Raw genomic sequence first — 16,075 nt, forward strand, 5'->3', positions numbered from 1 at the left:
GGCAGTATAGATCTGAGGAGAGCTGCTGCAGGGAGCCTTAGGGAGGCTGAGGAGCGTCCTCTAGAAGGTTCCAGAGGTAGGGGTCCGACTGCCATCTTGGGTCCCTGCCTCTGACCTGTAGCCCTTTCCCCCGGCTCTGGAGGCAAAACTCTGCCCTACCCCGCGCCAGCCTTCCCCAGTCCTGCCTGCTGGGTCTGCTGGGAGGCTGGGACCACCAGGAGCCAGGCTTGGCCCCAGATTCCAGGAGTTCGAGGGTTTTCTGGCCCAGCTGGCACCTCCCTGGCAGGAACAGGCCTGTTCTGAGCCCGCGCTGATTGATCTACCCAGGGCTCTGGCCGTCACCCTTGTCCTCAGCTCCCTGGCCCCATCCATCTGTGGGGGGCACACGGGCTGGAGCAGGGGGTGGAGATGGCCCACCCAGGATGTGCTGGGCCCAAGGGCTGAGTGAGAGGGTGCCCACCCAGCCAGGTCAGGAACTCCAAGCCTAAGCGGCCTTCCCAGGGTGACCTGGGTCTCTCTTGCTCTGTGCTCTAAAGGGACCCAGCCTGCTGTGTTGTGTTATCGGGGCAGATGGCTTGGCTCAGGGCCAGAGGGATCTCTCTCCTTCCCTCCTCCTTACCTCCCCCACCAGGATTTGGGGCTAGGGGGGAGGCTGGGGTGGAGGGCCATTTAGCCACAAGGGCTCTGGCCTCTCCCAGATAAAAGGAAGCAGATGGGCTTCAGCTGGCAGTTCTTTCCTCTGCCTGTCAGGCCTTGTTAAATATTTAAAATGTCAAGGCCCCTGGGAACCTGCCTGATTCGGCCACAGCGGCTCTGGAGCTTGCCCGGTGCCTGTGGAGGGGCGGGCATGGAGAAGGGCAAGTGCCCAGGTGGGTGGCCAGGCCGCAACAGAGAGAGCCAGCCAGGCCTGATCTGCCTCCTGAAGAATGAGCACTGTGAGGACTACCCCTCCCCTTTCTAAGCCCAGGAGCCCTGGCCCCCAGCACACCTGCTAACTTGGCCCTGGAGTGCTCACCCAGATGGCCCCGCTCCTGCCCAGACACAGTGGCCTCAGCTTTGGGCCCCTCCCAAAGCTGCACCCCAGGCCCCACATCAATCCCCTGCCAAGGTGTGCTGGCAGATTGGTGCTCTGGGGAGGGTGGGGAGTCCGGGGAGGTGCATGGTGTACTGGGGGAGGAGATTTTGCCTGTTCCTGGCAAGAAGCACATCAACGGGCTCAGCCTTTGTAGCTATCCAAGAGGATTCCAGAGGCCAGGGAACCTGGGTCTTGGGCCAAGCTCAGTGCAGCGGTAAGCCCACCGGCGGGGCCCAGGTCCCAGCCCTTCCCCTGTCTGACCTTTACCAGGAGTCATGGAAAGGAGAGCACGGATTATCCAGGAACCGCACGATGTGGTCCTAATCCAATTCTGATGGCATCTGGCCTCTGCTCTGGGTAGGGCGCTCATCTGTGTCCATGCCAACCAGCCGGCCCCTGCCCCAGCACTTTGGACCTGGGCCACTGTTGGGGGCCTGCTGCTCAGGCACATGCTTGAAACGAGAGGGACTGCAGCTACCTTCTGGCCCCCACATGAGTACCTGAGCAGCTGTCGAGACCCCAGAGCCCGACAGGAAGGCCACAGCCTCGGGCTGGTGTAGGCCAAGGGAGAGAGAAGCATTGCTAGAGCATCAAGGGCAACTCAAGGCCAAGGAACAGGCTGACGGTGGGTGGGAGGGAGGGAGAGAGGGAGGGGAGAGGGAGGAAGGAATGGAGCCAGCTCACTCCTGGGGAAGGGGCCCCAAGGGCCTGGCTTCCCTTGGGGATAAGCTTGCATGTGGGGGTGAGGCAGGCAGGATGCAGACTTACGGTGCCATGGGGACCCTTGCCCTTTCTCAGGCAGGGATTGTGGAAACGCTGAGTGTCTGGGAGGGCCAGGGTTCAAGTGCCTCCCTAGTACTGACCCCACATGTCATCTGTCTTATAGCTTAAAGACAACAGGCCTCAGTCAGGAGTGGGGCACAAGCCCTCAGCTAGGACCCCAGCCCCTAGGACCTGAGGTCCTGAGCTTCTCCCAGACACCCAACTGGAAAGTTGCAGTCTCCAGAAACTTGAGCCCCGGCAGGGCCCAGGCACCATGAGGCCCCGGGGGGAGAAGGGCAGGGACAGCTGCAGCTCGGCTAGGTGGGGGGCACAGGGTGTGTGATCATCGCCCAGCTGGGGAGATGGGCCAGGGCTGTGCCGGCGGTGGGCTTTGGCTCTTGTCAGGCCTTCCACCTCAGGTGGGCCCCGCCCTGCCCCTCCCCCAAAGCCATATTTCCCTGCCTAGTGGACACCCACCGTCCTTCCTCCCAAGTCCTTCTGCGCTCCACTTAGCACTTCCTTGCTCTCAAGTCGCCTGGGGGCCAGGTCCTGTGTGCCTTCCCCAAGCCAGCTGGGAGCACCCCATAGGCTGGGAACCCCGACCCCCCATCTGCCCTCCCGGCTTGCTCCCTGCCCCCTCAGGAGGCCAAAGGAGTTGGCGGTGACTGGGAACCGCAGGCCACCATCTGTCCACTAGGTGTCAGTGTGGGGCTGGACACTTGAGGGACAGGTCTAGAAGGAAGCCGCATCCTGAGGGCTGAGGGCTGAGGGCGGGCCCAGGGGACTGTGTCCCGTCTGCCGGCCTCAGAGGTAGGTGGCCAAGTGGGTATCTGGCCTTGGAAGGAGGTGGCCTGCATGTCAGTCCCACAGAGAAGCTTCTGGTAGCTTCAGGCATGGGCCTGAGGGGACTCATGCTCTAGAGGCAGAGGCCCAGCAGGCTTTGGTGCAGGCCTGGGTAGGAAGTGGGGTTGTCCCAAGAATGAGAAGTAAGGTAAGGGCCCAGCTTCCAAATGCCAGAGCTCACCCCTTTGTGGGTGTTGATTCTGAGTCCTTTGTCCCAGCCTCGACCCAGTAGCTTGTCTGGGATGTGGAGGGGGCCTCCCAGGGCTCTGAAACTATTTGGTCAGGCCCCTGTCAACCCCTCAGCCCTCCTTCACCGTGCTTCATCTGCTCCGGCCACAAGGGGTCCCCGGTGGGACTGGCTTCCTCATGCTTCAGCGTGGTGGCCAGGGGGCAGCGCGGCCTCAGCATGAATCACTGACAATCCCATTGACCTTATAGATGCTTCACCAACTGCCATGTATGCAGCTCCTATGGGGACCCACGTCCCATCCCTGCCCTTCACTGTGACCCCCAGCTCAGAGCTCAAGGTTGGCACCGCTGTGGGGTGTAGGGAAAGCGTTAGGAAGGAGCCAGCTGTCTCCGGAGCACGGGCCCTGAGAACACAGGGCTGGGGATAGTTCCTATGCAGCTCCTAAGTGCCGTGGGTGCCAGGCCCGTGCTCAGCAGCGTGGGCGAAATGGACGAGGTCTTTGGGCTGCTAGAGCCGACCCTCCCCCAGGTCCTGTCAGATGATAAAGGCTCTGTGTCCCGCACACACAGTTTGACCACGCCACCCTCTTGGTGGCTTAGCATCTGTGAGGCTGCTCTCGTCCTGACCTGGGGTCAGGTGCACAGGGTAGCAGAGGAGTCCTGGGCTGCCCACAAGAGCTCCAACTCATGGGTACGAGGAGGCCCTTTCCCTCCCTGGCCTCAGTTTCCTCCTCTGGACCCTGGAGGGATGGTATGAGCACGTCGGCCCACTCACAGCCCCTGTGCCCTCCAGCCCAGTCTCGTACCAAGCCCTGCACCCGTGGGAGAACCTTGGCAGTCTCTTCTCCTGTCTCCAGATGACACTTGGCCATCCCTGGCCCAGCTGGGTCCCCTCTGCCCACCCCCCATGTTGGGTGTTACTGCATTCCTCCCCATCTGCCCTTTGAAGGGACTCAGCGTAGCCCATGGACGTCCCTGGGCCTATCCGGGGGAGGACCCGGCCCTTCGGCACACCAGGGGCCCCCCAGGGCCGTGCGCTGTGTGGTGGCAGAGAGTCGTCCAGGCCAGGGCAGGTTGGCCTTCCGGGGGCTTTCAGGCTGGAGGGCGGGGCGGGCGCTGCGGCCGAGCAGGGCAGGGAGGGGCAGGGCCTGGCGCGGCTGCTCTCCCATCCTCTTCGTGTCCCTGCACCACACAGGCCTGGCCAACAATGCCAATGACTTGGAGAAGCGCAGGCAGATCTACGGGCAGAACTTTATCCCTCCCAAGCAGCCCAAGACCTTCCTGCAGCTGGTGTGGGAGGCCCTGCAGGACGTGACCCTGATCATCCTGGAGGTGGCCGCCATTGTCTCCCTGGGCCTTTCATTCTATGCGCCGCCAGGGGAGGAGAGCGAAGGTGAGCAGGGGCGGGCCCGACAGGAGGGACGGAACGGGACCTGAGCCAAGGGGCAACGGCGTGACTCTCCTGCCACCCCGTCCTTCCCTGCTGTCCTCGGGCCCAGCATGCGGGAATGTGTCAGCTGGGGCAGAAGACGAAGGGGAGGCCGAGGCCGGCTGGATCGAGGGAGCCGCCATCCTGTTGTCGGTCACCTGCGTGGTGCTGGTCACGGCCTTCAATGACTGGAGCAAGGAGAGGCAGTTCCGGGGCCTGCAGAGCCGCATCGAGCAGGAACAGAGGTTCTCCGTCATCCGGGATGGCCAGCTGCTGCAGGTCCCCGTGGCCGCACTGGTGGTGGGAGACATTGCCCAGGTCAAGTACGGTGAGTGCACCCAGTGCAGGCCTCCCCACCGCCTCGCCCCAGGAGCATGTGGGCCTTCACCTACGGGGCCGGGGGGGGGGGGGGGGGGAGGGAGGGTTGCTGTGCAGGGGCTGAAGGTTGGGGCTCAGGCTGGAGACAGAGCCCCAGGAGGGCAGGATGACAAGGCTGGGGTGGGTGAATCCTCCCCAGAAAGGAGGAGACCTCTCCTGGGGCAGGGGGGAGGCAGCAGGGAGGAAGGCTACCTGGACCCACAGCCTGTGGTTCCGGCCGCCTGGCTGGCCTTAGGAGACCTGCTACCTGCTGACGGCGTGCTCATCCAAGGCAATGACCTTAAGATCGATGAGAGCTCCCTGACAGGCGAGTCAGACCACGTGCGCAAATCAGCCGACAAAGACCCCATGCTGCTCTCAGGTGAGGCCTCAGGGCACTAGCCAGGCTGTGGGGAGGCCAGGATGCAGGCTGACACTGCCCCCCTGGACCAGCTCAGCCCTGAAGAGCCTTGGAGGCCACTTGGACTGGCCATCCCCTCAACCAGGGGCCTCCTGAGTAGCCCTTCTGGTCAGAGAGTCTGAAGATTTTGCCCCCCAAGAGGCCAGAGCAGCCCGTGGGAGGCATGACAGTGGTAGCTCAGCCACTGGGAAAGGAAATGGGTACTCCAAGCCCCGAAGGGCCCCTGATATCCTGCCAAAAGCCCCCCCCCCCCAGAGGGGTCAACATAGTGCCTATGCTCCTCCCCGGCCCAGACACTCAAGAAGAGCCAGTGGGGGTCGTGTTCCCTTTCCAGAAGGTTTTGGCTTAGCCCAGTGTTTATCCCAGTGGCAAATGCAGCATGCAACAGGACAGAGAGGCTGGAGGCCCCAGGTGGGCCCTGTGAGGCCTCAGCCTAGGCTTAGGGTCAACATAGCTTCCGGGGGCCTCCAGACACCGAGTCCCTGCTTCTGGGATTCCTGCAAGAGAACCTGTAGGTGTTCAGCATGCCTCCCACCAGAGGTGCAAATGTCCGTCTCGGTTCCTCTGTGTTGCCAGGTACTCATGTCATGGAAGGTTCTGGAAGAATGGTGGTGACTGCCGTTGGTGTGAACTCCCAGACAGGCATCATCTTTACCTTGCTCGGAGCCGGTGGAGAGGAAGAGGAGAAGAAGGATAAGAAAGGTAAGGAAACAGTGACCTCCAGCTCCCAGTGCCGACGAGGGGCTGACCCTCGCCCTGTGCAGCCCGCTCTTCCTTCTTTCATCCCCTGCTGGCCTAATCCCCTCCTCCAGCTCCAGCTCCAGCTCCAGGGAGAGCCAGCCCTCGGGGGTGGGAGGCTATACCCTCTCTTCTGATTCCTGCCGGGGGCCCCCTCTTCTGGGGCCAGCAGGTCGGGGGCCCCTCATTTCTGTGCAAGGCCAGCCTCCCTCGGGCAGCTATTCCCCGAAGGCTTTGGGAAGTGTGTGCCAGGGTAGGGGAAGTGCCCTGCCTGGGTAGGAATGGGGTTGGAGGGACAGGGGCCAGCCGCCTTGGCTTGGGAGAGTGCTTCGGGGACCTTGTGCCCACCCTTGGGTGTGCTCATTCCCCTTGGTAAGGTACTGAGGGCCCCGCCAACGTGGCAGCCAGGGAAATGTGGGGCATACAGCCAGAGACAGAGGGTTCCCAGGCAGAATGGACTGGACTCCCCAGAGGATGTCCAGGGCCAGAGGAAGCTGGGATGGGATGGGGGCCCTCACCCCAGGGGGAAAACAGTGTCAAGGGACAGATGTGTTCTGAGAGCCCAGCTCTGTAGCCACTCTGGCCTCCCTGGCACATGGCCATCCTGCTGCCTCCTCTTGCCGCGGCTCTGAGCCCCAGGCACGGCCAGTGTCTCCTTCCAGTCCTCAGGGCAGGTCTTACAAAACTACGGAGCAGTCCTCGGTGCCACCCCCACACCAGAGTCCCAGTCCCAGAGTCAGGACCCCATTACCTTCTTTGATTCAGGCCTGCACCAGCTCACGACTCACCTTGCACTAACCTGGGTCTCCCCTCAGGCTGCTCCTGCAGTCCAGTCAGGTGGGAGCAGAATTTTCTAGATGTGTGCCTCTGAGAGAATTCACTCGGGTCCACTAGAGGTACAGAGAACCTGCACGTGTGTGGGGAAAGCGTGTGCCGAAAGCCTGCGGCCACCAGCCCCACCCCAGTCAGTCAGGGCCCCTAGACCCAGAAAACAGGCAACAAGGGGGCAGGTCAGCATAAGGAAGAATGTGCTAGTGTCCCCAGCCCTAGGCTACCCTGCTCCTGGAGGCGGTGAGAGAGAGGACTCAGATGACCAGCTATTGCCTAGAAGCTTCCATTGGCCCTGTCCACCTTTGCCACAGCAAGCCTCCGCTCCCTGCAGGGCTCAGCCTAATTGCTCTCCACAGTGAGCACAGTAGGGTCCCTAGGCAGGCGTGCGGGTGGGTAGGTCAGCCCTGGGCCTCCGTCGGGGCTGGGCCGGAGTCCCCATCCCTCTCTCCGGGGAAGCCTAGCTGAGTGCCTGGTGTTCCTCCATCGACACTGTGACTTAGGAGTCAGAGGGGGCACCTTCACCAGCGGGCTTCCTGGAGGAGGGGAACCCTGAGGGGGGCCCCAGAGGGGAGCGGAGCCGGCCAGGTCCTCTGGGGAGGGGCAGCAGCACCCACATTATTCCCCACCAAGGTCTCAGCCCAAGGCCCCGCCACTGCAGTGGCCACGCCCAGCGCCCCCCCCCCCCCCCCCGCCCGGCCCTTGTCCTCACCCTCAACCCCGTCCGTCAGCCCGGTGCTCCCAGTCCACCTGCTGCCCTCCGACCTGTTTCTTGCCTTTTGGCCTTGACTCCTAGTCACCTTTCTACTTGGGGTGTCCTTCCTCCCCCCTTTCCCCTCCCTCGGCTCCTGTCTTCCCCTTCCTGTAGTGCTCATCCCACACCCCCCTCCCGCCCGCCAGAGGCCTCCCTGGGCCCTGTCTGCAGCCTCTGTCCTCTCTGGAGTTTTCAGCAATGACTCCTCACTGTGCTGTGTTGTCACCGTGTTAGAGTCTACGGGTGTCTCCTCTGCCCCCAGAAATCTCCTTGCCCTCTGAACCTCCCCGCCCTCACAGAGGGCCCAACCTACACCCCACCCCAGCTGGGAGGGGACCCCTCCCCGCTCCCTGGGACCCCCCAGACTAGACCCTACTGCCTAGGAGCCACCTGGCACCCTGTCTGCGTTCCTGGACGCCCAGTGACATGAGCTCTTGGGTGCTGGCTGACAGGTCAGCACACAAGCCCCTCCTGCCCCCCAGGTCAGTCATTTCTGGATCCTGGGCCAGCAGTGGTGTGGCTCCGAAAAGAGCTCCTTGACCTGATGCCCCACCCATGATGCCCTGGGAAAGATGAGGCCAGAGGAGCTGGGTGCAGAGCCTGACCCTGAGCACAGTGCTAGACTCACCGCCTTGGAAGCCACTCACTGCCACAGTCCCCAACACCCGGCTGCGGGCTTTGTGGTGGCAGAGCACGTTCATGAATGGCCACCCCCCACAGGTCCACCTGGGGCCCAGCGCATTCCACGCCCCTGTCCTCCCTCCAGTGCTAGGTGCCCAGCACCCAGGCGGGCACCGGAAGCTGGCAGGTTTCTAGAGTCTCGCTCCTTTGTCCCTCCAAAGCCCTCATAGAGCTAACTGCTGGCTGTGCGGCAGAGAGCTGACCTCTAGGCCAGTGGGGGCTAGGGACCACCGAGGTAAACGGCTCGTGCTGCTTCTGGGGACAATGCACATCGCAGCTTGGGGGCCCGGCTCAAGGTAGCAGAGCTGGGACCAGACACCCGGCCGCTCTAACTCCCCATGGTGGCAGCCTTTTTGGAAACCTCCCACTGCTGGCCGTGCATGACCCACGGTTTGTCCGGGGCTGGCTTTGAGGGTTCGCTGGAGGGCTGGGGACTCGGTCTGGAAGCCCAGAGTGTGGCGCCCATTTGCCAAGAGGTGGTCACAGGGCATCAGAGGATGCCTGGGGGGTCTGGAGCCCTCCCCCGCTCCCCGCTTTCCACCGTGCTCTCTGGCCTCGCTGTCTGTGTCCCCCTTGTCCTGTGTGCATGTGCCAGGACCGTGTGGATGTTCTCAAGTCTTCGCGTCTGTCGTTCCTCTTCCGTTGTAGGCAAGCAGCAGGATGGGGCGATGGAGAGTAGCCAGACCAAAGGTAATGCGCGCCCTGTGCTCAGGGTGGGGGGAGGGGGGGCGGAGGGTGTGGCAAGGGTGGGGGGGGCCGCCCGCCTCGGTTGCAGGAGCAGCACCCAGAGAGCAGGTGAGTGGGGCCGGGGGTGCCCATCTGCAGACCCTGCCAGAAGTCCGCAGAGATCACCTGTGAGCGGGCTTCCTGGTGAGGAGACAGGCTCAGGCCTGTGGGTGTCCCAGTTCAGCTGGACCTTTGAGGCAGGGTGACTGGGTGGCCATCTGACACCTGCTCTCCTCTCAGCCCGCATGCCTGGTAGGTGCTGCTACTCCGTGAGGGGATGAGGGTTTGTCAGTGGTCAGGTGCAGGTGCTGGGGATGCAAAGGTAGATAAAGTGGGGTCCCGGCTGTCAGGAAGGTCACGGTGCAGACACACAGACCCAGGGGCAAGACTCAAGTGCATTGTGGGGCCCGGGGGCCCAGAGACTAAGACAGGCTCAGACAAGGCAACTGGAGTTCAGAGGGTAGCGAAGGTGGGGTCAGGGGGCCGGCCCGATGGCTGTGGTCCCGGGCAATCGCTGGGGCACACGGCTGCAGTGGCCCAGCTGGGTGGGGGATTGGGTACCACTGAGGCCGTGGGTTCTGGCTTGAGGCCCCTGGGGAAAAGAAGCCATCGGTGAGTGGTCTCAGGCAGCCGAGGGGAGAAGGCTCCGGTGGGAAGACCGGAAGCAATAAGGAGCAGCTGACACAGTGGCGTGGCGGGAGGCATACAGGGGTGCTGTCAGGAGCGCCAAGAGCCCCACCGTGTGGGGCCAAGGGTGGTGACGGAGAAGGATGAGTGGTGGGGTCGGGTGCCCCCTCCGCGTGGGGGATGGACAGGATTACACAGGGTGCAGCTGGAGACTCCCCAGTCTTCGGAGTGTGTGAGGTGACAAGTGACAGAAGAGGGGTGGGGGGTATGCCACCACCACGTCGGGGCAGCATGAAGGGTGCAGGACCCCCTGGGGGAGCCGTGAGGGGGCCACCGGCTCCAGACCGAGAGCAAAGAGGCAGCCAGAGCAGAGTAGCGAAGGCCCCATGAGGAGAGAGAGGTGCAAGGCTTGCCCGGGGGTGCACGCTTGGTGAGCTGGGGCCTTGACGGAAGTCAAGGCGCCCACTCGAGAGGCTGCTGGGAGAGCAGACAGCCTAAGCAGGGAGCAGGGGAGAAGAGTGCAGGGGCTTCTTAGGCCTCCTGAGGAGAGCAGGGAGGTGTCTAGGACACCAGCGCGCCAGTGGGTCAGCTCAAGATTCTGGAACGTTCCCTGGGCCCCAGGCCTCTGTCAGGTATCAAGATTTGGGGCCTTATGTCTGTGTGCCCAAGTTACTTTCGCCTGAGAGGCCCCAAGAGAACCGCGTCTGCCCTGGCCGGGACAGCCCTGCAGCCTCCCACCCATATCAGGAGGGCCTGGGCCTCTGCTGAGGGGAGAGGAGGGGGGCGGAGAGCCCCTCAGAAGTCAGAGGACTCCCCGGAGCCCTGTTTCCTCTCACAGAGCGTGAAAGCCCCTTGTAGCTGCCACCTGGGCCCTAACCTTGGCTGTGGGGTTCCTCTGTGTGCAGCTAAGAAGCAGGACGGGGCAGTTGCCATGGAAATGCAGCCCCTGAAGAGCGCTGAGGGCGGGGAGATGGAGGAACGGGACAGGAAGAAAGCCAGCGTGCCCAAGAAGGAGAAGTCGGTCCTGCAGGGCAAGCTCACCAAGCTGGCCGTGCAGATTGGGAAAGCAGGTGGGGCCACCACTGGGCGCGGAGACGCTGGGCTCCCGGGCACCGGGCCGGGCTCTGGAAAGCAAGTGGGAGCGGGAAAGGGATGTTACCGGCCGTGTGGGCCAGGCAGCCAGGGGACCCACCCGGGGCCGGCGGTGGCCATCAGAGTCTGGTGCAGTCCCCAGTCAGGGAGCGCAGGTTCCGAACGTCCCGCAAGGCTGGGCCAGGGGAGTGGCGCCCCCGCCTCAGCCTCCCTTACGTCTGCCTCGCTCTTGCTCTCTCCCTCCCGCACCCCGCTCACTCCCCATCCTGCCCCCCCCCCCCCCCCCCCACCGCACCCCCCCCCCCCCCCCCCGCCGTCTGTGGCTCCTGTGGCCCCGGCAGGACTGGTCATGTCTGCCATCACTGTCATCATCCTGGTCCTCTACTTTGTGATTGAGACCTTCGTCGTCGACGGCCGGGTGTGGCTGGCGGAGTGCACGCCCGTCTATGTGCAGTACTTTGTGAAGTTTTTCATCATCGGCGTCACTGTGCTGGTTGTGGCCGTCCCGGAGGGCCTGCCTCTGGCTGTCACCATCTCCTTAGCTTACTCTGTCAAGGTAATGATAATACACGCGATAGGAAGGAGAATCCCTTGATACCAGGATACAGACCCGGAAACTGGACTTCGAAGCCATTAAGCAACTTGGCGTGACAAGGACTGGCGAAAATTTGGGATCGGTCAGGGGAAGTGGCAGGGGGGCTGAGCAAGGGAGCAGTGAGATGAGCTGGAAAGCAGGCAGGCGGTGGGTTAGACCTGGCATCTGCAGGATGAGGGCGGGAAGTTGAGGGTGCTGGCGTCACTTGCAGAAGTGTGTTGCAGGGGGCAAATGGGTGATCAGGACAGGGCTGAGGACACCGGGAGACAGTGGGTGGCAGGTGGCTGACACTGGGGCTGATCTGAGAGGGGGCCACGGGAGGCCCCAGGTGAGCTCCGGGGAGAGCGGCTGCCCAGAGTTGACCGCTTGGCCTGTCTGATGAGAGTCCTCCCATCCCGCAGCCCCTCCAAGCGGTGCCTCTGGGCACTGCTGTCAGCCCGTCAGCCCAGGGGTGAGGACGTGTGCCAGCTGACTGAGGCCCCCTGGCAGGGCCGAGCAGAGGCACACACGACATGCTGACGACCTCTTGCTCCCCTACCCCGTGGGCCAAGCTTTCTGAGGACAGCTGGTGACCCAAGCCCCCATCCCTGCCCTTTACAGAAAATGATGAGGGACAACAACCTGGTCCGTCACCTGGATGCCTGTGAGACCATGGGCAACGCCACCGCCATCTGCTCAGACAAGACGGGCACACTCACCACCAACCGTATGACCGTGGTCCAGTCCTACCTCGGGGACACCCACTACAAAGAGGTTCCAGCCCCCAGCACCGTGACCCCCAAGATCCTCGACCTCCTGGTCCACGCCATCTCCATCAACAGTGCCTACACCACCAAAATACTAGTGAGCAGAGAGCGGGCCGCAGGCTGGGCCAAGCTGGGGCGCATGGAGGAAGGGGGCCAGGCCAGAGATTGCCACGGAGCCGTCACCAGGGCCTCTCTCGGCTCCCTTGAGGACCTTTGGCCAGAGCTACGGGGGTCTCTGGGATGCTGGTCGGCCTCCACCTCATCTCTGGACTCCTGTCCTGGCTGCTGGGCAAGACCTGCAGCTTCTGGAAACCCTTCCAAGCCCAGTGCATGGTGGCAAGCCTGCCCATCTTGTCCCCGTGGAGGCCGTCCTCGGCTCCCAGCCACCACACCCTAGAGACAAGGTGGCCGCAGCCAGGCAGGGGGCCCCGGGCGCAGCAAGGAGGGTAGACGCGGGCCCCCTGTGCCATGCTGCTTCTCCTTTTGCCTCACAGCCTCCAGAGAAGGAAGGCGGTCTCCCACGCCAAGTGGGCAACAAGACTGAGTGTGCTCTGCTGGGCTTTGTCCTGGACCTGAAGCGGGACTTCCAGCCTGTGCGGGAGCAGATTCCAGAAGATAAGCTTTACAAAGTCTACACCTTCAACTCGGTCCGCAAGTCCATGAGCACGGTCATCCGCATGCCTGACGGCGGCTTCCGCCTCTTCAGCAAGGGCGCCTCGGAGATCCTGCTGAAAAAGTGAGCGGGCCCCGAGGGCCAGCCTAAGGGCCGGGTGCCCCGGAGCCTGGCGGCCAGCCACACAATGCGGGCTTCCAGGGTCACTATCGCGGTAACGTAGACGTAACGTCAAATTGGCCACGTTAATCCCTTGAAAACGTACTGCGTGGCGGCACTGAGTATGTCCCCAGAGTTGTGCACTGTCGCTGCGCTTGCAGAACGTTCTCATCACCCCCCAAAGGAAACCCCGTCCCCACTAAACAGCCACTCCCCCCTCCCCTCCCCAGCCCCTGACATTCTCCGTACGTGCCTGTCATGGAATCATACAACGTATGGCTTTTATTGAGCATAGCGTTGTCCAGGCTCATCCACGTCGTAGTGCAGATTGGTGCTTCGTTCCTTCTTGTGGCAGAATAATATTCCATTGTGTGGACAGACCACGCTTTCTGTATCTCTTCATCCTCTGACAGTCCCTTGGCTTGTTCCCACCTTTTGGCTCCTGTGAATCATGCTGCCATGAACAGGGGTGTGCACGTTTTTGTTTGAATACATGTTTTCAGTGCTCTTGGGCATATATCCTAGGCGTGGAAAGTGCTGGGTCCTATGAGAGCATAGTTTCACTTTTTGAAGGCACGAGGGCTCCTGCTTCTCCTCATTCTCATCAGCGTGTGTTAATCTGCTTATTATTACGATGACGATGATGATGATGGTTATAGCCAACCCTATAGGGGATGTGAACTGGGCTCTCACGGTGGCTGTGTTTGCACTTCCCTGACGACTAGTGATGTCGGCACCTTTCCACGCCCTCACTGGCCATTTGTGTGTCTTCTTTGGAGAAAAGCCTATTCAAATCCTTTGCTCATCTTTGATTTGAGTTGTTGTTTTGTTGTTTCGGGGGGTTTTTTGTTGCCGAGCTCTAAGAGCTCTCACTGTATGCCAGATACTAGAAGCTTAACGCATCCGATTTGTAAATATCTTCTCCCTCCCTGTGGGCTGTCTTTTCACTCTCTTGATTGCTTTCTTTTTTTTTGTTTTTTTTCTTTTCACCCCCTTGATTCATCCCTGGATGCACAAGTGTCTTCCAATGATGAAGTCCAGTTTATCCCTTTATTTCTTGTGTCGCTTGTGTAGGGTTTCTGTTAGAGGTGATGAAAATGTTTTAAAATTGACTGTGGTGACAGTTGCACATCTCTGTACATTTTAATTGGACAAATTGTGTGGTGTGTGAATTATATCCCAATAAAGCTGTTATAAAAAAAAAACTGAATGGGGGAGCACCCCACCCCCCCAAGTCCCCATCCTCCTGCCTTGCCCACCTGGCTCCTCACTTCCCGCAGAGCCACCTTCTAAGACACGAATGTTCTCCCCCAAAACTCTGCCCAGACACAGACTCCCCGGGTGCAAAGGCCACCTCCTCCCTGAAGCTGTCCTGCCGCATCCTGGCTTTCCGTGCTTCCCTTCTCCTCTGGCTAAAAGCCCGATTTCTGTAGTAGGGCTGTGGTTCTGCTCTTTGCTGGCATGTGAGCGTCAAGTTACTCCCCTGCCGGAGCCTCAGTTTCCTCCTACACGGAGACAACACAAACACTTACCTCCTAGGAAAGTTGTGAGACTTACATGAGTGAATCCACCAAAAGGCGCTCTCCTCGCCTACACAAGTCTGTGAGTTTCCGGCTCCTGGGGCTGCCAGGACAAAGGGCCATAAACCTGATGGCTTAAAAACTGAGAAACCTGTTTTCTCACAGTTCTGGAGTCCAGAAGTCCACAGTTGAAGGTGTGGGCAGGCCCGTGCTGCCTTCGGAGCTGCTGGAGGAGGCTCCTTCCTTGTCTCTTGCAGCTTCTGGTGATTGCCAGCAGTCATTTGAGTCCCTTGGCTTGTAGATGTGTCACCCCCATCTCTGCCGGCATCCTCACATTGCCCTGTCCTCATGTGTGTCTGTGTCTCGATGTGTGCTCTTCTCTTTTTATAAGGACACCAGTCATTGGATTAAGGGCCCACCGTACACCAGTATGGCCCCATCTTAACTTTGCAACAACCCTATTTCCAAATCAAGTCACAATCTGAGGTTCTGGGAAGATCGCGAAGCGGCAGGGGGGTGGGGGGGAGTGGGGGGCGGCGCAGACACTGTTTGGGCCCCGCAGAAGCAGAACGCCTCCTTCCCCGAGAAGCCTCCCCGCCACACAGGATGGAGGGCTCACACCGATGCCTGCTGATTCTCTCAGCGCGTCCAGCTCCCCTCGCCTCATTGGCACCAACTCGAGTTGCTCTGTCCCCACCCCAGGTGCACCAACATCATAAACAACAATGGTGAGCTGCGTGGCTTTCGCCCTCGGGACCGGGACGACATGGTGAAGAAGATCATCGAGCCCATGGCGTGCGACGGCCTCCGCACCATATGTATTGCCTACCGGGATTTCTCTGCCGCTCAGGAGCCCGACTGGGACAATGAGAACGAGGTCGTGGGCGACCTCACCTGCATAGCCGTCGTGGGCATCGAGGACCCTGTGCGGCCCGAGGTAGCCACCCACTTGTCCGTGAGCAGCCCAGGTGGTTGGATGGGTGAAGGGGCAGCCCTGCTTCCCACCCGGCCTCCACAGCATGGCCCCTTTCTCCTGCCTTCCCTGCTACCACACTACTTCCTGCCGGAGTCCAGAAAGGTCAGGAAACGTGGGCAAGGGCAGGGCCTCGGGGTCCTTCAGATCAGACCTCCCCAGCACACTCGATCCCCCTTGCCCTCCCGCCCTTGCACCCGCCCAGGGCCTCCAGGCCTGGCTCATGCTCTGCCTCCACCAGGTGAGAGACGGCGTCAGTAGAACGTCGACGGCTGTGACCCCCGCAGGACTGATGGACTGGAGAGAGGGGCAAGGGAGAGGGAAGAGTCAGGCGCCGCCCCCAGGGCTCTGGTTCAGAGACGCGGGTGGATGGCAGTGCCATCACTGGCCTGGGAGTCCCAGGGGACCCAGGTTTGGGGGGCAGGGTGCAGTCCTCGGTCAAGGGTTTGGTTGGGGCCGGGTGAGGTTTGGGACCTCCCCATAGAGATGTCAAGTGGGTAGGTAGCTGTAGGAGTGGAGCGCTCAAAGCGGAAGGTCCTGGCAGGAGAGATTCCAGAAGCATCCTTATGTGAGTGATGTCACAGGGTGAGTGTCCAGCTAGGACAGATGTGGGAGGAGCCTTCAAAGAGACTTGAAGGAAGGGTCCCGGCAGGGAGCCAGCACGTGTAGATGGCTTTACCAAGAGCTTTTCTGCAGAGGTAACAGAGAAACTGGGCCGAAGCTGAACAGGCTGCAGAGCGAAGGAGCAAAGGGGAGGCTTGTTGGTCCATAAAGATGGAAGAGCCCTGGAGCAGAGCACCAGTGACAGCTACAGAATGCCAGGCCCCACAGGAAGAATGCGAGGCACAGGGGGCGCAGCTTGCCAGAGGCAGGGAGGGATCCTCTGTCTCCTCCCAGGGCCTCTCCAGTGGCACCCACCTCATGTCAGAAGCAGGGCCACCCTGATC

General features: G+C 61.4%; 1 protein-coding gene across 4 annotated transcripts in view; it reads left to right on the forward strand.

The window, feature by feature from the left end:
* ATP2B3 (ATPase plasma membrane Ca2+ transporting 3) overlaps positions 1–16,075 on the forward strand; it is a 64,595-nt gene that overhangs the window by 19,382 nt on the left and 29,138 nt on the right. For all 4 annotated transcript variants that reach the window (XM_025862817.2, XM_073887940.1, XM_025862819.2 and 1 more), the window contains exons 3-12: positions 4,065–4,262; positions 4,369–4,626; positions 4,912–5,037; positions 5,653–5,778; positions 8,726–8,767; positions 10,336–10,500; positions 10,864–11,078; positions 11,718–11,960; positions 12,358–12,599; positions 14,858–15,092. In XM_025862817.2, coding sequence (XP_025718602.1) covers positions 4,065–4,262; positions 4,369–4,626; positions 4,912–5,037; positions 5,653–5,778; positions 8,726–8,767; positions 10,336–10,500; positions 10,864–11,078; positions 11,718–11,960; positions 12,358–12,599; positions 14,858–15,092 — 1,850 coding nt within the window. The remainder of the gene's footprint in view (positions 1–4,064; positions 4,263–4,368; positions 4,627–4,911; positions 5,038–5,652; positions 5,779–8,725; positions 8,768–10,335; positions 10,501–10,863; positions 11,079–11,717; positions 11,961–12,357; positions 12,600–14,857; positions 15,093–16,075) is intronic.

This window comes from Callorhinus ursinus, unplaced genomic scaffold (genome assembly GCF_003265705.2).
Source record: "Callorhinus ursinus isolate GAN/ISIS: 27379988/994484 unplaced genomic scaffold, GSC_fseal_2.0 scaffold84, whole genome shotgun sequence".
Classification (NCBI taxonomy): Eukaryota; Metazoa; Chordata; class Mammalia; order Carnivora; family Otariidae; genus Callorhinus; species Callorhinus ursinus.